Here is a 24,942-nt window from a genome sequence, read left to right as displayed (position 1 = left end):
ACGGAATCCATTCCAGAAGTCCATTTGACTTCCAAAACATTCAGAAACCAAGGTGTGGCTTCCGATTGGCTGCAGGAAGCTCCTGCAGCCAATCGGAAGCCGCGGAACCCATGTCAGACATTTGGGTTCCAAAGAACGTTTGCAAACTGAAGCACTCACTTCCAGGTTTGCAGCCTTCGGGAGCCAAAACGTTCAACTCGCAAGGCGTTCGACTTCCGAGGCACAACTGTATATGGATCACAGCATTCCTTGGATTCAAAACATTATCAGAGACTCTTGAGTGCTCAGTATTGTACTCAGGCTCTACCATTTATGGAAAGAAGGCACTGAGTATTAGTCATGAAATCAACCATTAAGATGCAGACAGCTGATATAGTTGCAGCCTTAAAAAATGGATAGACCTTTGTGTTTGCAGGAAGAGACAGGAACATGGGGCAGGAAGGAGGAAATACCAGAGGAGCACAAATATTGGGAGACCACCTAAATAAACATCTGGGACCGTGTATGTGCTTGTTCTATACCTGTGTAACTATATTGGCTTCTCCCATATAATACTCATAATTAAAGTGTGGTGAAAGGTCTCTTCCAGGAATCCCTAGCTCCACTCACAGAACTACAGTCCTCCCAAGCTCCTTCAAGTAACTAGTAGCTCTATATTCTTCTCTCCAGGGTCCTGGAAGTGCCCTATGCCTACCAGTGCTGTGCGTATGGAGCCTGCAGCAATTTCTTCAAAATGTCTAGTCAATGGGACTCTGAGGATATGAGTCCTGAGGATGAGGATGGCCACAAGAGGACCTTGGGACTGCTTACAGGCCATACTGATAATCACTGTGAGTAAGACCGATTTCTGGGTCGCAGTCTAACTTCTGCTTGAAACCTGAGTTTGTTAAATCAGAAGTTAAGCTGGGGTGGGGAGGAGTGCAGTTGCTAAGAAGGAAAGCAGGCCTGTGCTCTCATTGTGTTGGAGCAAACCGTGCACTTTCCTGGTTACCCTAATATTTTGATCACTCTGAACTGGCAACTGCAGCTTCCCGAGTGCAAGGAACAGAAAGGAAGACTGGGGTGTATTTCAGGGGGGATCAAAGTGGGCCAGCTTAATCGTTGTGGCTGTTGCATTGAGGGGGTCTGCTGCTCACTTGGCTGAATCTTTCCTAGCAGGGGGAATTCTCTGTGACTGCAAGTCACATGCAGAAAGCATTGGTGGAAATACACAGATTCCCAAACCACAGCTTGGATTGTTTGTTTGCTGCATGACATGATTGTATAAACACATGGCCCACACACACTGACAAGACTGGGAGACTTGAGTTGAAATGAGAAATACATTCGACACAGTCTACCATGGGGAGAGGAGACTCGTCATCTCTTGATCCTTCTGAGACAGCCTCCTGGCCTATATTATAACAGCCTTGATGCTGCAGTTCTGGAAAAGTCAAGGATACCCTTCTCACATTTTGTAAGGCAGGGCTCCAGCTTGTATGGGGCAGGCCACCACCTGCAGTCTGCAGTTACCATCACAGTCTGGTTAATGCTGTCTATTTTTTAATAGAATTCATATTTAAGCTTAAGTTTTCTGTTCATTAATAAGTAGTACTAGACACTTTTTATTATTATTATTCATGCTCCTTTTTTACACTTCACTGGAGTCGGGGAGCTGAGAAGCATTTACCTTTTTGTGGGAATCCTGGGTGTGCATTTCTTCCCTTTCAGATTTTCTACAACTCACAAAGATACTCTCAGGGTTGTACCCTACCTCCTGCCACCTTCTCTTTCAAAGAGAAGAACTTGGAGAAAGTTGCTTCATTACTTACAAAATATATTTTAAATAGCTGGTTGGTTGGTCACCCACAATCTGATTCCTGGGGGGTTGGGATGACAATGCTTGAGTGGACTGTTTTGCTCATGGCTCTTCCTGGAAAAGCTTTGCATCAGTCACAGTAGAGGAGGTACTCTACTGTGGAAGCCACATAGTGGGTTCAAATTGCCACAAGGAATGGTCCCTGCGTACCTTTTATACTGTTATGCTCCTAGGCTTGGCCTTGCATCCAGCAGTGCAGAGAGTAGGGATTTCCCTGCAAGTTCAATGGAAGCTCTGTGTGGTTCCTTTGTACAACCAGCTGTTTGGATGGCAGGATGTTTGTGGGAAAGAATATGCACTTTTTTGAAGTTTGCCCAAATCATGTTCTTGACACCTCCAGTAAAATACACAGCAGAGACTCAGCTGTCTAGACTGCTGGGCAACAGGTCTTACTCTTACAGGTGCCAGCATATTCCTAGCCTAGCTGGGTTGGAACTGGGCTTTCTGCAATGAGGAGGCATCAGTGATGTGCTGTACACCTCACAGCCATTCAACCAAAGTTCCTTAGGGAAATATTCGTCATAAATTCCATTCTGTCCATGTGTGTGACTATTCAAGGCATGAAAAAAGCTTACAGAAGAGAGAAATACTTAATACTACATTTGTTGTCATATCCCCCCCCCCCAACAAAGGCTCTCTGTCTTTAACAGCTATTTTAAAAGCAGAAATTCTACAGGGGCAGCTTTCTCCATTGCTGTCCAGGCTCTCACCCTAAAACATACATGCAGAGGATCTTACTTGTAGGGAAGAAAGAGATCTTTATTCAGGCAAGTAACAGTGTAGGCTCAGCAGCAGACACGGGGCTCAGGAGTCACAACTCAGGAGTTCAGGGGCAGGGCAAGAAGTTTAGAACAGGATGGAGCAACAAAGATGTCCCAACAAGTTTCCACACCCTGCACGCCATGCTTTTCAAGGCAAGGCATGGCATGCTCAGTCATAAGAGTAGGTTGCCTTGCAGGAATGTCAAGATGGCAGAGGTGGCACCTGGTTTGATGTGACAAGACTGTCCCTTCCTGTTCTGCCTCCCCAGCCCTCAGCAGTTCAGAGCCCTTCCCAGCTCCACTGAGGGTCTCTGCTCCACAGGAAGTTCAGGAAGAGAGCGGGTATCCCTACTCCCCTTTCTGAAGTAGTTCAAGTTGGGGTGAAGATATCCTCCTTCCTCTAACTGAGGTTCCCATCATTCAGTCCCACCTTGCCATTTTTTCTTCCTCTTCCTCCTGCATTAGAGCCTGCCAGTCTGGGCCAGATCCTGGCTATATTGTGGGGCTCGTGACAATTGCTTTGTCCCATGATGAGAAAAACTGTCCTTATAGAATTCCTGCATCTGTGAAAAACGCAGGGTTTCTCTTGGGGGGGGGGCGGAAGTGGCAAGCCTCCATTAAAGGACATTCCTTCAGAGCTCTCTCTCAGTGCCTAGTGCTGCCCATTCAAAACCCTATTTAAAACATTTACCTTGGTAAATGTTTCCAGCAGTGGTGCACTAATAATATAGATCTGCTCAATATCCATATCCAAAGGCCCAGAGAATTTAAAGAAAGAGATTGTGTTACACACAAAAAGAAATCTGCAAAACAGAGCTAAACACCTTAATAGCCAACAGAGCAACTACTCAGGAGTGGGGAAACTTTTTCAGTCAGGGAAGCAGAAGACATTACCAGAGTGCAAGGACACTTTCCAGCCAGGCAAAAGTACCCAAGGAGGGTACAAAACAGAATCAGTGAGGGGCAAGGCTAGGGAGGGGATGTGGCCTTAGGAGATACTATTTGATGATAATGATGATGATGATTACAATTTGTATTCAGCCCTTCATCCAAAGATCACAGGGTGGTTCACAACATAGAAATACAAAATGAGAACACAAAATACATAATAAAAACAAGAATAAAAACCAACCAATTACCCCCTCCCACAAACACATTTAAAAGGACGTAGCATGTTAATCAGCCTGGTTAAAGAGAAACATTTTTGCCCTGAGGAGAGCATTTCACAAACGGGGAGCCACCCCAGAAAAGGCCTGTTTTTGTGTTGCCACCCTCTGGACCTCTCGTGTAGGAAACACATGAGGAAAGGCTTCAGATAATGATTGCAGGGTCCAGGATAGTTCATATCAGGCACTAGGCAAAACCCGGACATTTCAGTTGGCTCCTAGAAGTGTTAGAGGAGGCAGCATACCTATGCTCTCGCTGAGATAACAGACTTTTGTATTTAAGCTATGGAAAATTCCCTTTAATACTCAGCAAAGTACAACCATTTTGGTAGATTCTTTTTGTAAATAAAAATAAAAAATCTGAAACTACAGTAAATTATAAAATCACATATAACGACAGTACCCCATGAGGCTTATTATAGAAAAGAGCAAAACACATTACCTTATCAGAAATACAAATTTGTATTCTGTAACAATGTGCAATCAATTCCCATTCCTGAAACTTATTTATCTAAATAAAAATATTTATTTCTGTGTCTCTTAATGGGATGGACCACTGGGTTTGGACTACTCAAATCCTCTTTAGAGTTATCATGATTTTTCATCATCACTGTTAATTTAATAACTGCTAATTGCTCCTATAACCATAATCGACCTGGTTTTTGGCTTTCCTTCAGAAGTCTAGCAAATAAAATTCTGGCCAAAGTAAGTATATGTAGTATTTGTGCCTGACATTTTTCTGGAACGCTATGCTTCACAGAATTCAGTAGACCTGTTAAAGGAAACTTTGGGAAATGTTTGTTAATGACACCAGTCTCCATAGACCAAGCTTTTTCTGTTCTGCTTTTGGGAATTTCCACTACATATGCTAGAACTCCCGTTTTCTCTCATTACAGAACCCACATGTACTCTCCTGCCCTTCTACTCTTTGACTGTGTCTGATGCCATTGCATGGCCGTCCAACACAATTGCCTTTATAACATGCAGCCACCAAAAAAGTTAATTCCTCACTTTAAAAATAAAACAAAACCCAGACCTGTGTGTTACATACTTTGTTTCACTTCTCCAAATAGACCTGCCTTCCTTGAAAAGGCTTCTTTAGTAACATTTGATAAACTTTGCAGATTTCCGCCCCCCCCCCCCTCATTTTTAACATTTCAAATTCAGTTTTCTCCAGCTGTAACTTGTGTTTCTGCCCTACCCTATGTATAACAGGGAGTGAGAGTGTTCTCGTGCTGCTTGTGGGTTTCCTACATAAAATCATAGAACTGTAGAGTTGGAAGGGACCATGAGGGTCATCTAGTCCAACCCCCCTACAATGCAGGAATCTTTACCCAACATCTTGTTGGCCACCATGAGAACAGGATGCTGGACTTGATCGGCCATTTACCTGATGGAGCAGGCTCAAAATTAAGGGCTGACTTTTTGGTTTTGAATAGGATGTTCTTGTTGTTATTTACCCCACCTTTTTCCTCGTCATGTAAGTCATAAACCATCATGTTCCTGAGGTTTATTGTTCCAGTTATGAGATTAGGAAGCATAGGAATGTATAACAAAGATGGTTCTCTTTCCATTTTAACAGCAGTGACTTTATGAAAACAAGCTACAGGTCTGGCTCACAATGCAAAACTAAGCATTAACACCCCTGTGATGTTGGTCTTTCTTTCTGTATGACTTTCCAGATGACCTGGATATGGATGATTTCCAGCTGGAACTTGAGGATTCAAAGCTGCACCCCAACATCCAATGTACCCCAAGCCCTGGTAAGAAGTAGTCATGAAGCACAGTGCTTAAATCTTTAAATAAAAGGATGGTTGCTATACATGTTGCAAGGGAAGCCAGCAAATACTGTTTCTGTGGTGGCAACAGATGAGTGTTACATACATCGCTCCATTCAGAATTGTGTTCTTTTGTGGTTGAATTATGCAAGGAATTGGGAGTGGGTGAAGAATTCGGCAAATTTGTAATCCCCCTTTTTGAAAAGCTATTTTTCTAGCCTTTAATGCCACAAAGAAAGTGGATGTCAATTTTTGTGAAATCTCAGGAGGAGGTGAGCAGGACTGTTGTAGCCTGGGGCAGTCTTCCATGCCCCATCTAGCTCTTTGCCCCACCCCACCAGCTCCATAAGTGGAATCAGAATGAAAAAGAAACATTTTGTTCTGCGAACGTTCTGCTCCAAAACCCTGGTTGCGGCAAGTGGTTTTAAAGCTGCAGAGCTGCATGTACAAGACCTGCCTTCTGCACTGAGCCTCCTTGAATTGTAGCCATGATGTCCCTCAGCCTCTGCTTGCTTGTTCAGTAAGTGCCTGTTGCTTCATCAGATATAAGTATAAGTGGAGCAAAATGGTCAAATGTCATAAGAAGCTGCCTTATACAGAGTCAAACCAATTGTCCACCTAGCTCAGTAGTTTCTACACTGACAGGAGACGCCAGGGATTGAACTTGGGACCTTCTGCATGCAAAGCAGATGCTGTACTACGGAGCCACAATCCTGTACTCAGCAGTGCCTTGTGCCAGCTGCTCTGCTGCAGCATCCAGTTTGTAATGTGGCTCCTTCCTTCTTTTCTTCCAGGCCCCTTCAAGCCCTGCGATCACCTGTTTGAGAGCTGGGTCATCCGCCTGGGTGTCTGGCTGATCACGCTGGTCTCCATGCTGTGCAATGGGCTGGTCATGGCGGTTGTCTTTGCTTCGCCCGGCTATCTGTCCCCTGTCAAGTTTGTCATTGGCGCCATTGCTGGAGCCAACATGCTGACGGGCACGTACTGTGCCATCCTGGCCTTCGTGGACGCCATCACCTTTGGTCACTTTGCAAAATACGGGGCCCGGTGGGAGACAGGCGCAGGGTGCCAGGTGACAGGCTTCCTGTCGGTGTTTGCTTCGGAGGCTTCCATCCTTCTGCTAACCCTGGCCGCCGTGCAGTGCAGTGTCTCGGTGTCATGCATGCGGACCTATGGGAAGGTGCCGTCTTTCGGCACCGTCAAGGCAGGTGCGCTGAGTTGCCTGGCGCTGTCTTCAGTGGCTGCAGCACTGCCGCTCTTCTCTGTCGGGGAGTACGGGGCATCCCCCCTCTGCCTACCCTACCCACTCCTGGATGGGAAGCCTTCCATGCTGGGGTTCATGGTGGCCCTGGTGCTGGTCAACACCCTCTGCTTCCTCATTATCACTGGAACATACATCCGCCTCTATTGCAACCTGCTGAAAGGAGAGTTTGACTCTGTCTGGGACTGTGCTATGATCAAGCATGTGGCTTGGCTCATTTTCACCAACTGCCTTCTCTATTGCCCCGTGGCCTTCCTGACCTTCTCTTCCATGCTCAGCCTCTTCCTCATTACCCCTGAAGTCATCAAGTCTGTGCTGCTGGTGGTGCTTCCTCTGCCAGCCTGCCTGAACCCCCTGCTCTACCTGCTGTTTAACCCACACTTCAGAGATGACCTACGGCTCCTGAGGCGGAAGAGCCAGGCCCGGGAGAGCTGTGCCCAGTCCTACGTGTCAGAGGACACAGAGAAGAGCTCGTATGACTCTACCCAGGCCCTGGTTGCTTTCTCTGACATGGATCATATATTTGAGGCACCAGACATCTTCAGAGTGCCTCCTAGGTGCTCGTCGGTACTAGATGCCTACAGCTACCCATCAGTGACTCTCATCCCACACCAGCAAAAGGCAGGTACCGGAGGACACGACAGTGGCTTCTCCACTCACCTGTCCTACCTTGCTGATGATGAGTTGCTCATCTCATCGGAAAGCAGAGACCCGGCAAGGAGCAGCCTTAGGATTGCCTTGTTTTCCACACCGCCTGCACCAGCCTTCACGTCTCACTTATAAACAGTCGTTCAGCCTCCCAGACCCGGTACACATTCGCTCTGTGAAAAGCCTACGCAAGAGCCCACCTGTAGCCACCAACAGCTTTGGACAATGGCTGTTCTGGGGAAAGGGTGGCACAGTTTATTGCTTCTTCTGGGGGGGGGGGAGGCCTTGAGAGCCTGCAAGGTGCTGCCAACTCCATGTATCCTAGCTTACTGGAGCATTGTCTTCTGCTCTCTTGCCACACCAGTGTGTAAGGTAGTGTGGGTCCTTCAAGGGACGACGACGACCAGGGGACCATTGAGTTAAAATCTTCTGATACACAACAGCAAACCAAAATGTAGCAAAACGAGAAAGAACTAACCAACTATGATGCAGCTTCCCAGCTTTCCAGGATACATCTAGTCCTGCTCCTCATAAATTGTGTGGAACAGGCAACAGAGTGCTATCCCCAATTAACCTTGCCTTAGAACGATAACAGATGACAAATAAGGCAGTGACTGAGCTGCTGTATAGACATGACAATGTCTGTCAGGGTAGATAGCCCAACACCAGCTGAACATCTGAATTGTCACCACAGTCTTTCCTCTTCATTCTCTGTAATGAGGTGTGTCATCAGTTCTGTTCTACAAATGGAGAAGAGGAGCTGAAGGTAACATACTATTCTTTAACTTGGGATGCTCCAGTTTCATTAATCCTCGTCTCTCTTTTTTAGGAATGATGCACCTATCCAGGCTGCAGATGTCTAAAATTTACTTCTAAGGCACCTAAAAATGAAGTGAGATTCCCAGGGCAGTGACAAAGTCAGGATTAGATCTCACCAAGGTTGTGCCATGTCAAGAGTCAAACCATGCCACATTTTAGGTTCACCATTTAGGGTAGAATGAGCTGCTTGTTCCTGGTCTCACTGAAGCCCATAAATGCAAAACATGAGCTAAAATGCAGTGTAATGAATTTGGTGTGTTTCCATAATCTTTTGGAACTCATGTAAACTCATCCCAATGAGCACATAATGGAGATATTCTACCTTGTAGCACCCCCTCATTTTTTAAAAAACTGCTGGTGTTGCTAGGAAGAAGACTTGAGTACAGTGAAAGACTGAAGAGAAGCAATTTAAGGCCCAGATATATTCACCATAAGCCAGAAATCCCCAACATAAGAAAGTATTCTTGCCCTCTAAGCCAAGCCCGACAAAGGGCAACTGCAGCTAAAGCCAACCATTTACAGATTCCAGAATCCAGTTGCATTGCTCCGGTTCTGCAATTCAGCCTTCAATTATCCTCTCGCCTTCTTTGGAACTTACATATAGAAATCATGAAAGCAAACTCACATCTCTTGCTTTTCCACCTAAAAGCACCTATGCTCTCAGTAAGAACTGTAGTCCTACTGACAGATGGGAAATAGTGACACAGGACTAAAACTTGATTGGCACAGGAACAAACCTTAATTGAAGCCACTAGGAGGTTAAGACGTAACTTGCTGCTTGATGGATCTTGATGGATCCTTCTAGAAAGAGCAAGATACAAAAATTATCCCAACTGTTTAACAACTACAGCTTGCTGGAATTGTCCAGGTTAATTTCCAGGCTGGCTTTTTCTTTGCTGAGAAGGCAGTTATCAATTAATAACTTGTCAAGGGAGGTAGGAAAAAAATCCTGTCGTAAGGGATTTTATTGCTAACATTTTAATACCTTGCAGAGCACACTATCAAGCATATAGTCTAGACTTCATACGTAGTTCTGCTTTTAGGAAAGTTCTTAATATTTTCAGGAGAGAAATGTAGACTGAAACACAGAGAAGGATGTGGAAAAATGTTACAAACACACCAGATGCCTTTCCCTTCAATCCCCTTAAGGATGATTCTGCCGAAATAATTTTCGGTTACTACAGTGTTCTGGTTGGGTAGAACTCCAGAACTCTTGAAGTACCCACTTGCTACTTTGGCTTACTTAAACACAGTGTATGAATGGAAGCTGGCTTAAATGTCTTGGGACAATTCATTATGGCCTAGAGAAAAAGATGCAACACATATAGTGGGAACCCTTTTTGCTGCTCAGCTTCTCCAGAACTAGAATTAGTATTAACCATCCATACCTGTAAAGAATTGTCCTCCTTGGGGGTGTAAGTTTGAGCGCAGCTCAATCAACTTTTAGAAATGCAAAATTCCTACAACTTGTACCATCAATACGTCCAAAATCAACCACAGGAAGTATCAATTTAAATGCCTTTACACACCACATTTGTTATTGTCTGTATATACACATTGCCATATATGATGGCATACGATGCTAGCATGAGCGTGTTTGTATATTATGTGTATATTTATATAGAGAGCTATATAGCCATTTGCCCTCTCTTTTTGACCTTGTGTCATCTCTTTTTTTTTTTTTTTTGTATATTGATGTGTAAAGCACTCTGGAAGACCTTGTAGAAAATTAAAAAATTGTTAATTTTAAAACCATGCTTTATTTTGTTTCTATGACTTAGTCGTGGAACCACAAACCCACAGGCTTGTTCCTGCATGCTCATTCCTTGCAACAGCTTGTGTCTAGGCATAATCTTATCACAGATGTATTGCCACAGATATAAACTCAATGTTTTCCAGCTGAGTTGGTTCATGTGTTCAGTTGCCAGTCATCAGGTTTAAGAGTTCTCTAGTGGCATGCATGAAGGTGAACAAGCTCCAGTGTGTATGCTAGGAAGTACCAGCATTATCTAACATCACAGCAAGTGTGGTTTGGGAAATATAGGGGGGGATGGACAAGACAGACGTAATCTCAGACAGAAAGTGAAAGCCTCTTTTTTAATAAAGGAGTCTGACTTGACAGCACCAAAGACAAACTAGCTGCTGAAGCATTACATCAACTATTCAAGAAAACCCCTCCCCACCCCCAAATCTTATCTGGGTTTTGCATTTCATGCCTTTATAGGAAGGCCCAAGGAGATGAATGAATGAACACTCCCACTTCAGTGACAGTCGGCTTTAAAGGAGGCTTATACACAATTTTGATAGCCTGGGACTTCAGATAGCTGAAGAACAAAACGGTACATCAAAGTTGTTGTTTTTAAGGCAGATTAATATAGCTGGCTAACCCACAAGGATTGGAATGTGAACTAAGCTCTTCAGAGTTCCTTCAGTTTTTGAAAAATCTTAGTAATAGCAATCATTTGAAAACACACACGCAGTATAATGAAATACTGAGAACCTCAACAGTTCTGTACCAGTCCAGATGGTCTCAAATTCTGTATTTGGACCACCTTGTGGAAATTTAGATGTGTATACAATTGTATGCTTGGTCTGCAAGTTTGGTTGCTAAATTGGGATTTTGTCGGATTTGACTTTGTTATTTTAAAAAAACACAATTGAACAAAAAAAATGATGCAAGAGACACAGCTGGGGCAACAGTCAGGTAGGGACACAAAGTCTGAGAAAGTAAAGTTATTTGCGTGGAAGACACACCTTGACACACATACCCTATTTAGGCATGATGCATTTTTTCACATCCTCTTCATATGAAAGCATGAGAAAAGGGATTAAAGTTTTTTAATCATGAAAACTGAGATTCTTTCCCAGAGACAGTTTTTCTCATCTACCCCATCTCAGCACTACAATGTGGAGTATGTGGCAGTGGGGGAGGAGGAGGAAACTCAGGGAACTGTGCAAGGGACAGTATTCCTTCTCCTCCCCATCATAGCACTGCAACGGAGAATGTTTACTTGCAAATGCATTTCTCTGAGCTTAAGTTTTGATTATATGATACAATCGCCTACTCTCTAAAACTGTGTTAGGAAAATGATGCAAATTACAAGGGGTTTTCATTTAAACCTGCCCTACCCTCACTTTGAACTGTGATAAATGCTGTTTCAGCTGCCCTGAATACCGAATGAATGATATATGTTTATTGTGCAAAGAGGCTTTTTAAAAAAAATCTGCTTCAGTGTCTCTTTGGAGTGTTAAAATCTTAGACTGTGCCACCTGTAAATAAATTTTGGAATTCTATTTTGTGATATACAGGCAACCCCTGATTTCCACAGGGGCTACATTCTAGGTAATCACGTGCGATGGCAGAACATGCATAAGCCCGCTTGGGTTGCCACAATGCGTGCGTAGTCACACATCAATCGGACGCACGTAAATCAGTCGTTGCCTGTGTATCTATTTGTGTGTGCTTGTATATACATGCACACACATATACACATACTTTAATGTAGAAGATTCCCAGCAAAACTGATTACATTAAAAGAATTTTAATTCCAGTTAACAATTTAATCTCAGGTCCTGCTTGCAGGCTTCTGCAGGCATCTGACTGGCCGCTGGGGGAACTGAATTCTGGACTATGCGAGCCATTGGTCTGATCCAGGTTTGTCTTGTGTTCCCATATTCTAACATGCCCATCGTGACCAAAAATAATTTATTACCTCTGTTTCCCATACATTCAAATGGCCTAATAATGTTTTCCCCTCTACCTGTGTTTTGGCAGTTTGCTCACTAGGAGGATTACTTTGGGGGAAGAAAACCCCAAATATTGACATATAGGCAATATAGTTCCTGCTGGAAGGTAACAGCAATTGCCTTCTGTCAGAGAAGACAAGAGCACAAAATATGGTCTGAAGCTCAACATCAAAAAAACAAAGATCATGGCCACTGGTCCCATCACCTCCTGGCAAATAGAAGGAGAAGAAATGGAGGCAGTGAGAGATTTTACTTTCTTGGGCTCCATGATCACTGCAGATGGTGACAGCAGTCACGAAATTAAAAGACGCCTGCTCCTTGGGAGAAAGGCGATGGCAAACCTAGACAGCATCTTAAAAGGCAGAGACATCACCTTGCCAATAAAGGTCCGTATAGTTAAAGCCATGGTTTTCCTGGTAGTGATGTATGGAAATGACCATAAAGAAGGCTCATCGCCGAAGAATTGATGCTTTTGAATTTGGTGCTGGAGGAGACTCTTGAGAGTCCCATGGACTGCAAGAAGATCAAAAGCATCCATTCTTAAGGAAATTAGCCCTGAGTGCTCACTGAGGCTCAGCTGAGGCTCCAATACTTTGGCTACCTCATGAGAAGAGAAGACTCCCTGGAAAAGACCCTGATGTTGGGAAAGATGGAGGGCACAAGGCGAAGGGGACAACAGAGGACGAGATGGTTGGACAGTGTCCTTGAAGCTACAAACATGAGTCTGACCAAACTGCGGGAGGCAGTGGAAGACAGGAGTGCCTGGCATGCTCTGGTCCATGGGGTCACGAAGAGTCGGACACGACTAAACGACTAAACAACAACAACAGAGAAGACAAAATGTGATAAATTGTATGGCTGATAATTTGCTAGCGTGGGCCTTTGCCTAAATATGTTCTGAACCAGTATTTAAACCTACTGTATAATCTGTTTAGGAGAGTTATGCTTAGGTTTCTTTTCAGAGTTGGAAAAATTGGGATTAAAATCAAAACACAACTTCAGTCCAATTTTCTTCACTATCCAGTCTTCTCCATAGGCATGTGCTCAACTTTTCCTCAAACACACCTTGCAAAATAACAATTTAAAAAATACAAACCTACCCATTTTTAATTCAACGTAGGGAAGAAATGGGAAAGTAGATGGAATGCTTGATGCAGTTTTGTTGCCTGTGAATAAAATTATATTTCTGAAAAATGTTATATATCCAAAGAATTGCTTACTTGGGTGGAAGTATAACAGTAGCTATGGGTGTGTACAGTTATTTTTGGTAATTTATTCAAAGGTATGTTCACAACTGGCTGTACTTATACTGATTAAAGACCTGTTCATTTTAGCTTTGACCCAGAATAGGTGTGCTTCTCTAAGAATACACTGGTGCATTTTGTTGCATGTCCCACTTTTACTACTAATTACCTAAAAATATTATATTAGATGTAACAGGTTTAGTAAAGTGCACTAAAGGTTTAGCAACATTGGTAAAGAGCAGCGTCCACAAGGAAAAGCCAAACTCACGCTGCACTTTTACAGTTAAACATGCCTAATTGTTTTTAGTACTGCTTCTGTCTTCACTGTCACACCTTAAATTTAGAGGAGGAATCCAGCACACTAGAGATACTTCTCTAATTAAACAGTGAGGGATTGAAACCTGGGCATGCAAACCATGAGTTCGTCCTTGGAACTGTGCATCCTTCAGACCAATGCTCAACTTGCTGAAGGTGTCTTCAAACTTACAAAGCTGCCAAGAAAAGAGCAGATACATAAAATATTATTTGCACTCATCTGTAGTCCAGCAAATGAGGCCAAAGGTACACAACTTTAGCTTCCAGAAATAGTTTAAACACCATTCATGACCATTAGTCATAGCAGGACTAAATATGTTATTTATTACTCTCTCATTGGTGCCTTCATTCAAAACATGCGCAAAATACAGCAAAATACACAAATTAGACAGTGAAAGACAAAATTGCTATAAAGAACTTAAGAAATCTGCAGAAGTAAAATAAGATGTTTTTAAAAACAGACAAGTGCTTCACTGACACAGCCTTAGAGGCATTGCATATAACGAGTAAACAGTACATTAATTGCAACAAGTCTACTTAAGAGATGGAAAGGAACACTGAAACAGACACAGAGCTAGAGACTGGGATATTGCACGACAGCAAAGCTTCTATGTTTCTGAGCAAGGTCTTTTGGACAATCCACTGATACTGCTTCCTTTCCTTTTCTGGGAAATGTGAGAATCTTTGGGTGGGTTGGCTGCACTTTGGTGGTTCTCTTCATCGGTGGTTTCCAAAGTCTGGAATAACATCAGAGAAAACCAACTGAGAGAGAAAAATATTGGTTTCTGTGTTCACACTTTGCTCAAAGGACCAATGCTTTCATTCACATCTTGCAAGTATGCAGACTCCCTAAGTTAAGACTTCAAAAGTCATGGGACACATTTTGTTCCTTAAAGACACAAATCAGCTAATTCCTCACCTCCTTACCACCCCACCCAGAATTCCCATAGATCCTCATTATACAGCTCACCACATTTAGTGGCCTGACAGCCAACTTGAGGTGCTACAGAAGAGAAAATGTGCCTTTTCCTCCATCACTGGACTGTTCTTATGTGTTCTGGGAACTAGAAAAACTTTTTCAGAAATTTGTGCAATACAGTATGTATGGCTCTGCAAGATTTGTATAGGCTGTTCATAGATCACTTCCATAGCACAGATATACCCAGTCCTTTTTTTTTCTGGGGGCACTCAAGGATATGCAGTACCGGCATATTTTTGCCTAGAAGAAAAGCACTGGATATACCAGTTTTTACAAGCAAATTCTGGGCAACATGGAGATGCTACCTCGAAACAGAAATCAGTTCTTTCTACAAGCAGGCCAAATTTATCCAAAGCTGAAATTCTGCTGACAGCCTAAGAAGAATCAGCTTCTTCACATTAGTTTAGAAACAAGAAAGTGCAACTATGAAAGAAGCAGTATTATTTAAGGTTCAGATGCCCCCAAGTGTTTCAGCTGTGTAATTTCATTCCAATTTACCTGGAAATTTCAATAAAAGTAGAAGGCATAGTTGTGAATTACTGAAGACCACTCTGTGCTTTATTGGGGCACACAAAACTGTTGAAGATGACACAGGATAACTTATACAGAGCTGATTGCTACATCTACTTTCTGCTTGAACTCATTGCTGGTGCTGGGCTGGGTGCTCTAGCATGGATGACTCCAGTAGTAAGTGCTCCCTCAAAGTATATTTCCTGTTTTCTATTCACTCCCCAGCTTTCAGTGACTGTAGAATACAGCCCTTTATAGTATGCATTAAATCCTTGCTCCCCTGAATGGTGGCATTTGCACTCCCAAACATGTTTTGCTTGGGAGTTGCCCTGACTCCTTAGCTCCTAAATATAACTAAGACCCAAGTCTCATGTGCCCACCAATCTTTTGATTTGTCCATTCTATGCTAATAATGAGCAACTACAACGAACAGAAAGTTAGGGATCCATTTTTTGAACAAAGTGAAAAGTTACAGAAGAAAGGCAAGGAAATCAGGATTCTAAACCAGATTGAATAGGGAGCCAGCCAAATGCTTGAACAATTAAGAGTTCTAAAAAGTGCAGGAAGCCTACAAGAGAACAGCTGTCTCCCACTACAGATGTTTGCCCTGGACACTTGGAATACAGAAACAACCATGCAACAATGGGGGAAGTCTAAAGGCACAGCCCCTTTTGTAATGGCAGTGCCCCTACATGCAAGTAAAGACTGAATAGGGTCAAAGTGATGGAGGTAGCAGAATGGACTGTACCACTTCAGACTGCAAGTGGAGGAAATTATTATTACTTATTAAATTTCGATTCCGCCTTTCATCCAAGGATAACAGGGCAGTTTACAACATAAAAACACAAAAATATATACCATGATAACAAACAAAAACAGTAACACCTGCAGCCTAGGGCTTTTGGAATGGTATTCCATGCTCACTGAAGAAATGGAAGAGCAATGCTTTCAGACAGAAGTTACAGTAGGAGGTGAAAGACCACATCCCCATCATTTTGAAGTTATCAAGTTCTATATGGAAAAACTTCAGAAATGCACTGTGAGAGGAATATATGCAGAATGTCAAAAGACGATCTCTCAGCCTGCCCTTAACCATGCTTTGCCATCTCCTCTCCACTCCTCAAATCACCCAGTTTGCTTGTCTGGAATGCTATAACCAATTCTGTGACTGGGAAGAGGCCAGAATAACTACAGTTGTACCTTGGTTTTCGAACAGCTTAGTTCTCGAACATTTTGGCTCCCAAACACTGCAAACATGGAAGTGACTGTTCCGGTTTGCGAACTATTTTGGGAATGTCCGATGGAGCTTTCTGCAGCCAATCAGAAGCTGCGCTTTGGTTTTCCAAATGTTCCAAGGTACACTGATAAGACTTGTTTGATGAGGATAGACCTTCATCTCATGACAAGCTTATCTCCTTCTAACCTGACTCTGGAGCACAATGGTTTAAAGCCCTACAGGTGAGCAGCTTGAAATTCAGGTTAAAAGCACTCATCTTTGAAAGTGTTTACAGTGGTTAGTTCACAGGAAGGGTATTAACTACCCTCTGTGGAATCCTAACTGATTCTTTTTGCAGGGACCCTAATGGTTCTTGCATGATGTAGGAGAATGATATTGGCAGACCAATCTCTGAAGCTTCCTGGTGTGCTCTGTGGTCTCATGCACCCTTTAAAACTATATCAGCAGCCGTCAAACTACCTTCTCAAGTTAGTTTAAGCAATATAAGGTTCATCGGTGAACTAAGTTATATGAATCCCCCTCTACAGTAAGCCTGCAACTTACGCAGGAGGTGTGTTCCAGGGATCACACCTAAAGCCAAAATCACATGAAGTCAAGACACGGGTAGAATTGCCAAAGTTGGACACCTGCCCTTTATTTATTTATTGCCAAGCGCGTAAAGCTGAATGCGCACAAGTTAAATGTGCCTAAGTTGTGGGCTTACTGTATTAAAAAAAGAAACTCGTTTCGCTGCATATGTAGACCAGATGTAACTGGGAGAATTTCTATAAATTATTTCCCGTATCAGTGAACAAGGCTGATCCCACATCCTAAATTTCCCTGGAATCAATGCATGTTTAGCCTGGGGTACTGGAATGATTTTACCAAAAGATCTGCGTCTCTGCTGATGAATTCTTCCCCTCATACAAATACATGGAGGATGTATGCCGTCTGCAAATTTAGAACCATACTGCAAGCCAAATAAAATTCCATATAAAATGTTTGCAATAGGGTAACTTCCAAATATTCTTACCCAAGGCAAATTCTACAAGATCAGACACAAATAAAATACAATAAACTCTGAACAATCCCTGCATTTTTCTATGACATTTTAGAGTTATGACGTGGCCAAGAAAGCAAAACAAAAACTCCCATTGCCAGAAAAGGTAGTCTACAAGGGAGACGTTAATCCAGACACTTGTGTTTCATGGCACATTCATAGTATTTCCATCCCACAAACTCAATTATAGGAAGATGGGCAATTATAGGTGACGCAGATTTGAAGTATTCCGTTGGGCACAGCAAGACTGCACATGTGAAGATTAACCTACACCCCATTCCTCTCTAACGAAAGTGATATACTTTCCTTACCATTGTTGTCTGGCTTGCATACTTCTCTGTCCATTGTCTGGCATTTTTGAGGAATGTTTGCTTGTTGTATTTATACTCAGAGGACTAGACATAATTAAAAAAAAGAAAAAGGAAAAAGTAAGAGACAAGGATAATTATGGCCTCTCAACCATAAGACCATAGTTACATTTGATGACAGATTTACTAGACCGCATGGAAGACTACTTAACCACACTAGGTATTTAGGAAGACTGCAATCGCCATATTTTGTATCCTGTATGCAACACATATATACCCATCCATCCATTTTTAAGCATGATGTTTCAAGGTAGAAAGCGTTGACCTCACTGTCAACAAAACAAATTCTATTTGAGCATCTCCCACCTCTCCCCACCCCCACTTCTAGGTCAACATGGCCTTTTCTCAGTTGTATTACTGGAAAATTTGTACCCCAAAAAAATGAACTGCAAGAGGTACATCTCTTGCACTCTGTGGTTTCTTCACATCCCTTCACAGACAGAGTTATAGCATAGTTATAGCTTCCAAAAATACAACACACATTCCACCAAAATAAAGGAGGAAACTTACTATGTCAGCCATGAGGGGGTCATCAGGGTTGGGTTCATTCATAAGTATCTGTATTGAAGTCAGCAAAGTAGCAATATTCAAAGACGGTCTCCATGCACCCTGCACAGAACGAAAAATTACTTGAGTGAGTGGGGGTATTATGATACAAAGAGAAGTGTGTCTTGTTGGGAGTTACTTTGCAGGTCCAAAATATAATTCCCCCCAAGATTTTCTGGGCAACATTGCAGAAATTTAGAAGCAACCTGTATATCAATTAGGTAATACATACAAGTGTGACATGCAACAAAATGTTGCCATGTATTCTCTTCCAATAACAGGAGTGCTTCTGTTTCCTCCAGATAGTGGTGAGGGGCTTAAGTAGTCCAATTCACATTCCTTCCCTAAATTCTCTTTTCTAAATCTCACTCTACATTCCGTGGCTTGAGGAGACCACCCTTCATCCTCTATATTTATTGAGTTGATTTTGGAAGGGTGTGCTGCCCTCTTTTGTTTAACTCTTTATGTACTTCTGAAAAATCTTAGAATAAGCCCCAGCAAACTATCCCCCCCCCCTCCAAACCCTGTTTGGCAACAATCACAGTGACACTCACAAACTTCAATATTATCAATATGCATAGCCAGATCAACATGCTGCAAAAATATGTGGTACTCAAAACCCCAAAAGCATCAATGCCACCTGTGCCACACACAGCCAAAGGCAATTAAGAAAATATGAGATTTACAAGGAGCTTAGACCAGTTGACTGTAACTGTTTCTGTCCAGATCTCCTCAGTAGGGAAATACAAGCAAGTGGCCTCTTTCAACCAATACACATAGCAGGATCTGCACTTGCAGATAGGAACAGCTGTGCCAGGAGGCCTACTGCTGCTCTCATCAATCCCTGTAAGAGAGGCAACTGTAACCTTACCTTAGGTGGCAATCTGAGAACATCAAGGCAAATTCTTCCAGCTGAGTCAATGTTGGGATGGTAGATGGGAGTCAGAAAGCGTATCTTTGGGGGTTCAAATGGATACCTAATTAAAAACAGTTGGTTCTCTTATTTTGAAAGAGAATTTTCACAAGTTAACACCCACAAATCCCTCGTTCTTATCCATTTCTGAACATGCACGAGCATAATCATCATCATCATTTATTATTTATACCCTGCCAATGTGGCTGGGTTTCCCCAGCCACTCTGGGCAGCTTCCAACAAAATATTAAAATACAATAGTCTATTAAACATTAAAAGCTTCTCTAAACAGGGCTGCCTTCAGATGTCTTCTTAAAGTCTGGTAGTTCTTTTTCTCTTTGACATCTGGTGGGAGGGCGTTCCACAGGGTGGGTGCCTCTACCGAGAAGGCCCTCTGCCTGGTTCCCTGTCACTTCCCTGTGGCTTCTCGCAGTGAGGGAATCACCAGAAGGCCCTCGGCACTGGACCTCAGTGTCCGGGCAGAACGATGAGAGTAATATCCAATTGTGGTACCCTATATAAGCAAACAGGGTTTACACTTCCTTACCTCTGCAGTCCCCTACATGCCACCAAAAGCTATTGTTTGGAGGCTTAGGAGAACTCCTGTTGCACCCATTGGTATAACATTGATCTCACTCACTAGCAGGCACATCCAACTTCCAAGTGCCTGCGATCTACTCCCTCTTGGACATGCCTGATCTAGAGGAATCAGCTTGATCTTAAAGCAGTTTAACAGCTCTCTAGTTCCTAATCCTGTAAAAGGAACTGCAGTCTCATGAGCTGTATTTAACAAATCTACCATTCCATATCTGCTTAATACATTGAAGCACAAAAGATTTTCAAAAATCCACTTAACTTTCAGGCACAACTACTTCCAAGTTAAAAATTCCTTTCTCGTATGGTGTATCTGCAGAACCCAACATTTCTAAAGAGAAAAAGACATATTAAGATACATCAATACTGCCCTCTTTAGGTAACTGCTTCAGTCACTGCAAAAACAAATTTTGATCACATAAGCCACAATATATTCATAATATCTTCAAAATACATCCATCCAAGGAACTAGGCAGGAAAAGAACAAAAGTTACAAGGAATGTAATAATTATTTATTTTTCAGACTTATTGTTCAGTGCCAGAATTCTAAAAAGACTTGGATGAGGATATATTTTTATCTTCCAGGAAAGGATCTTTATACTGGCTAACAAAATAAATTTCTGTCCAAAAAGAATTAGAAAATTATGAGCATCTTCTAATCTTTGCTACACCAAACATTTGTTTTAGAAAAAGGAGCTACTTCTCTATTTCCTGCTATGCAGATGACCTAGTATCTTTACCTTTTATGGATTATACAGTGGATGCTCGGGTTGCGAACGTGATCCATGTGGGATGCACGTTCGCAACCTGCGTCTGCGCATGTGCAAAGCGCGATTTAGTGCTTCTGCGCATGTGTGACCACCGAAACCCGGAAGTAACCTGTTCTGGTACTTCTGGGTTTCGGCAGTCCGCAACCCGAAAAGACACAACCTGAAGCAACTGTAACCCGAGGTATGACAACACCTTCCATTTCATTATTAATCACAACTAAGTTCAGCTTCTTAAGCAACATTTCCTCAAATTCCAGTGAATCATTGGCAAAAAACTAAATGAAATAATTGCATTAAAACAATCTAGAAAAGGGCTGGGGAATCCATAGCTCTCCAGAAGTTGTTGGACTGCAGCTCCCCAGCATCCTTCACTGCGTGCATTTTGGCACCACGCAACTTTACTCTGAAACGAATCCATTTTTTTTTATGGAACTTGCTTCTAAATACAGTGTACAGTATATTTGCATGTATACAGAAAAAGCAAAACAAAGTTCTCTGGAACTTTTAATTAATGCTTATGTATATAAGTTATAGATTCTAACCTCTAACTATTTGTATATTGTTTTGTTTATTGTTGCTGGGTTACTGAGGTATGGAGGGCAGAAAAGATCGAATCCAGACAGATACATACGGGCTTGAAGATCATCTATACGGCTTCCATTCTGCCAGCAAGTAATTCCTGGTGGCGGCTGTGTAGTCAGCAAATGCAGCTCTCTCTTAAGTCGTGAAGCCCTTTGCATTGTTCTGCAATAGTGTAGGGGAAATTTGCTTCATTTAACTTTTCTAATTTCAGCAACTATAAATCCTTTCTGATAATGAATTGCATGTCAGTGCAGTAGTAGCAGAATTTTCAGGTAGCTGTGTAAGTTTTTTTAAAAAAGATTGTAGCCTGTTTAGACAACTTAGCTCGGAAATGCTGATCCAGACCCAGTCTCACTCTTAGAGATCACTATCAAAACAATTTCTCCATGTCAGAAGCACTCATGTTTTACATCAATCAATATTAAATAGGACGGAGTTACTGGGTAACGTTTTTGCAACTTGTATATGATCTTGTAGAGATCATTAAACACTAGGCTGAGATCTATTAGTGGGCAAGGCAGCACAATATTTCAGGAGTACAGTGGTACCTCTGGTTACGAACTTAACTCGTTCCAGAGGTCCATTCTTAACCTGAAACTGTTCTTAACCTGAGGTACCATTTTAGCTAATGGGGGCCTCCCGCTGCCGCCGCGCCACCAGCATGCGATTTCTGTTCTCATCCTGAGGTAAAGTTCTTAACCCAAGGTACTACTTCCGGGTTAGCGGAGTCTGTACCCCGGAGTGTTTGTAACTGAGGTGTTTGTAACCCAAGGTACTACTGTAGTTGGAGAGAGCATGCCTTTTCAATCAACTTATGCTATGTGGAAAAGGGTGGGCATCAGATTTATAGACTTTACTGGCTTCTGTGGAGGTGTATTTTGCAGAAGTTAGGCTCCCTCCCACCCTGGTAGGAAAGTAGCATTATTACTGGTGGGTATCATTGAGCAGGATTCAACTAATGAGTCCCATCAGCAGACACACATGCAAGAACTTCCATATGCACAATGGGGATCCCCCACTTCCGCCAGCCAATGCAGCCAATGGGCGGGGTGGGGAGAGAATATAAAATATAAAATAAAACCAGCCATTTTTAAACACATCACAATTACTAAAATTATATGCCTGGGCACGCTTGCATGAACAAAAAAGGTTTTAGTGAGCACTGGGGGGAGAAAAATACAGCGAAGGAACCTGCCTAATATTAATGTGCAGGGAGTTCTGAAGCGAGGGTGCTGTTGGCTTCTAAATGTGGGGCAAACGTGATACAGCACTTGTAAAAGCGTGAGTTCTGCAGATCTAAGCAGTGAAGGGCGTACATATTGGGGGCGAGGCAATCCTTCAAGTAGGTGGAAGTAGACCTTCAGCTCCAGGAGGCAGCCAGGCCCCTTCCTACTGTTTTTAAGGAAGGCTAGAGAGGGGCGTTAGGTTAAAAATGGGAGCCAGTTGGGGAGCTGCAGTTTTGATTTCATTGCCTCTTCTCCCTGGCTTTTGACACTATATAGAGAGAGAGAGACTGTGTACAGTGTGTGTGTGTGTGTGTGTGTGTGTGTGTGTGTATATATGCACACACACACACACACAAACATGCAAAGTCTCCCTGGCTTTGACACTATATATATAGTGTATGTGTGTATATATATAGTGTACAGTGTCTGAGTATGTGTATGTGTGTGTATGTGTATATATATACACACACAGAGAGAGAGACACACACATATATACACACACTTTTAATTGTTGTAACCCGCCCTGGGGACCTGAGGGTGCCAGTTAGGATAGCAAAATAAAGGTAACAGCAATTATAACACCCATAATTCGAGCCTCAGTACATGCAGAGGGAGGGCTATTCCTCCTCGCCTCTCCCCGTGCGAAACTGAAGGGGCGCCCAGTGTGAACCGGCTCGCCCCGCCCCGCCTCGGCGGGCTTCCTTCGCCAAGGCGGCCTGCGAGACCCCCCGCAAGAAACCCACCCGGTGCTTACGAACCCCTCTCGGTTTCTGAGGAAGCGGGACCTTCCGCTGCCTTTCCCGCCCTTTCAGAATGGATCGGCAGCTGCAGCAAAGCTGGAAGCAAGGCGAGGTTCGGGAGAGCTTTAGAAAAACCCGCTGCCGCAGGTTAGAAGCACGAAGGCCCGACATGCTTTGCGCGGGCCGCGGCGTGAATGGGCGTTCGAAGTGTCCGTCAAAATTCGACCTACTACGGATTGGCCAGCGAGGGCGGAGGGCAGAGCGGCTCCAAGCGGGGAAACGGCACAATCAGGTTTTCCCGACACTTCGGGCACGAAGTCGAACTGCTCTCTCCGTTCCAGGCTGCTGAGGTTTCGTTAGCAGCAATCACAGCTGCTTTGAGCGCCTGCGGAAGATATTCTTATTTTTGTTAGGGAGGGGCAGCCAACGTTGTTCAGCTTTTTTTTTTAAGGAAATCAGGTGTAAAAATACCCCGTAAATAGGACATTGCGGGGGGCAAGCTTCTGCTGGGGTGGGGGGACAGAACCTTAGATAACTGAGTACTTTCAATGCTTGTCAATCATTTTTGTGGACCTGGGGGGGCTGGCCCCCCCAGGCTACACCCATGAAGCCTACCCAGATGTTTTGCAAGTTTGTACGGGTTTTAATTTGTTTCTAGTATATTCTATTGTGGTTTTAACTTTATGTATGTTTTAAATTATGGTTGCTAAAAAAAAATAGTTCTAATTCTGATTGCTTTATTTTTTTTATTTGTAAACTGCCTTGGGTTTTTCCTACAATCAAGTGGTATATAAATTTTATGGAACAGAAATAAAATAGATATATTATGAATACTCTGTGCTGATTTTGCAGATATTTAAGATTTAATTGTCACAGATTCTCACTTACCCCGTTGCAGAACAACTCATCTATAACCACATATATGTACATCTTGCAGCGCGCGTGCACACACAGAGAGAGTTTTTAATGTTTTTAAATAAAATCAAATACTGAGAAACACTTGCCAACTTGTTTCAGAACTTCGTTACACCCAATGCAGTAGACTACAGTCCATAAAAGCTTATACTGTGTTACATCCGTATGGTGCCACCAGACAATGCAAAACAGGACTGCCATGGTTTCACTGGGTTTATTACAATCCTTTGACTGTAACATGCATTGCTTCATTGACTTCAAAATGTGATAAGCCAGCCCTCCTCATTTTGCTGAGTGGAACCTTGGACCTCTATCACAAAATCCTGCCCTTACCACACCACTGCACCCAACCCACTACGTGTTGCTGGCTAATAAACCATTTCCTGAGAGCTGGACCATAAAGAAGACTGATCGCCAAAGAATTGATGCTTTTGAATTATGGTGCTGGAAGAGACTCTTGAGAGTCCCATGGACTGCAAGAAGATCAAACCTCTCCATTCTTAAGGAAATCAGCCCTGAGTGCTCACTGGAAGGACAGATCGTGAAGCTGAGGCTCCAATACTTTGGCCACCTCATGAGAAGAGAAGACTCCCTGGAAAAGACCCTGATGTTGGGAAAGATGGAGGGCACAAGGAGAAGGGGACGACAGGGGAAGAGATGGTTGGATAGTGTTCTCGAAGCTACCAGCATGAGTTTGACCAAACTGCGGGAGGCAGTAGAAGACAGAAGTGCCTGGCATGCTCTAGTCCATGGGGTCATGAAGAATTGGCAACGACTAAACAACAACAACAAAATGTCTTGAATATATATAGTGGAGGTGTTGTAAGCCCATTTTTGTTCATGTACTCCGGGCAGCATCTTTAGCTGACCTGCACACCACAAGAAAAGCATAAGCACATTGGTGCATCTCCATCTGTGTGAGGAGT

General features: G+C 43.0%; 2 protein-coding genes and 1 long non-coding RNA gene across 5 annotated transcripts in view; 1 reads left to right on the top strand and 2 right to left on the bottom strand.

Moving 5' to 3' along the window:
* LGR6 (leucine rich repeat containing G protein-coupled receptor 6) overlaps positions 1–10,043 on the top strand; it is a 155,980-nt gene extending 145,937 nt beyond the window's left edge. The window contains exons 14-16 of the mRNA XM_079979072.1: positions 670–830; positions 5,468–5,548; positions 6,358–10,043. Of these exons, the coding sequence (XP_079835198.1) occupies positions 670–830; positions 5,468–5,548; positions 6,358–7,607 (1,492 nt within the window). The 3' untranslated portion in view covers positions 7,608–10,043. The remainder of the gene's footprint in view (positions 1–669; positions 831–5,467; positions 5,549–6,357) is intronic.
* A 326-nt stretch (positions 10,044–10,369) lies between these two features.
* On the bottom strand, positions 10,370–12,171 carry LOC307218176. The gene is made up of 2 exons (XR_013839854.1): positions 11,386–12,171; positions 10,370–11,355 (listed from the first exon to the last, which is right to left on the bottom strand). It is a non-coding gene; the product is annotated as an uncharacterized lncRNA (long non-coding RNA).
* Positions 12,172–13,898: 1,727 nt separating this feature from the next.
* On the bottom strand, positions 13,899–23,289 carry UBE2T (ubiquitin conjugating enzyme E2 T). 3 transcript variants are annotated; one of them, XM_079981888.1, is made up of 7 exons: positions 23,120–23,289; positions 21,185–21,297; positions 20,047–20,114; positions 19,148–19,255; positions 18,241–18,339; positions 17,674–17,757; positions 13,899–14,334 (listed from the first exon to the last, which is right to left on the bottom strand). In XM_079981888.1, the coding sequence occupies exons 2-7, from the start codon at positions 21,291–21,293 to the stop codon at positions 14,206–14,208; spliced, it is 597 nt and encodes a 198-aa protein (XP_079838014.1). In that variant the 5' UTR covers positions 21,294–21,297; positions 23,120–23,289; the 3' UTR covers positions 13,899–14,205. The 3 variants fall into 3 exon arrangements, with proteins under 3 accessions (XP_079838014.1, XP_079838013.1, XP_079838015.1); XM_079981887.1 differs by having other exon boundaries at positions 23,105–23,288; XM_079981889.1 differs by lacking the exon at positions 23,120–23,289 and having other exon boundaries at positions 21,096–21,222.
* Between the last annotated feature and the right edge of the window lie 1,653 nt (positions 23,290–24,942).

Source organism: Podarcis cretensis, assembly GCF_951804945.1.
Source record: "Podarcis cretensis genome assembly, chromosome: 6".
Taxonomy (NCBI): Eukaryota; Metazoa; Chordata; class Lepidosauria; order Squamata; family Lacertidae; genus Podarcis; species Podarcis cretensis.
This window is presented reverse-complemented; position numbering and strand designations above follow the sequence as displayed.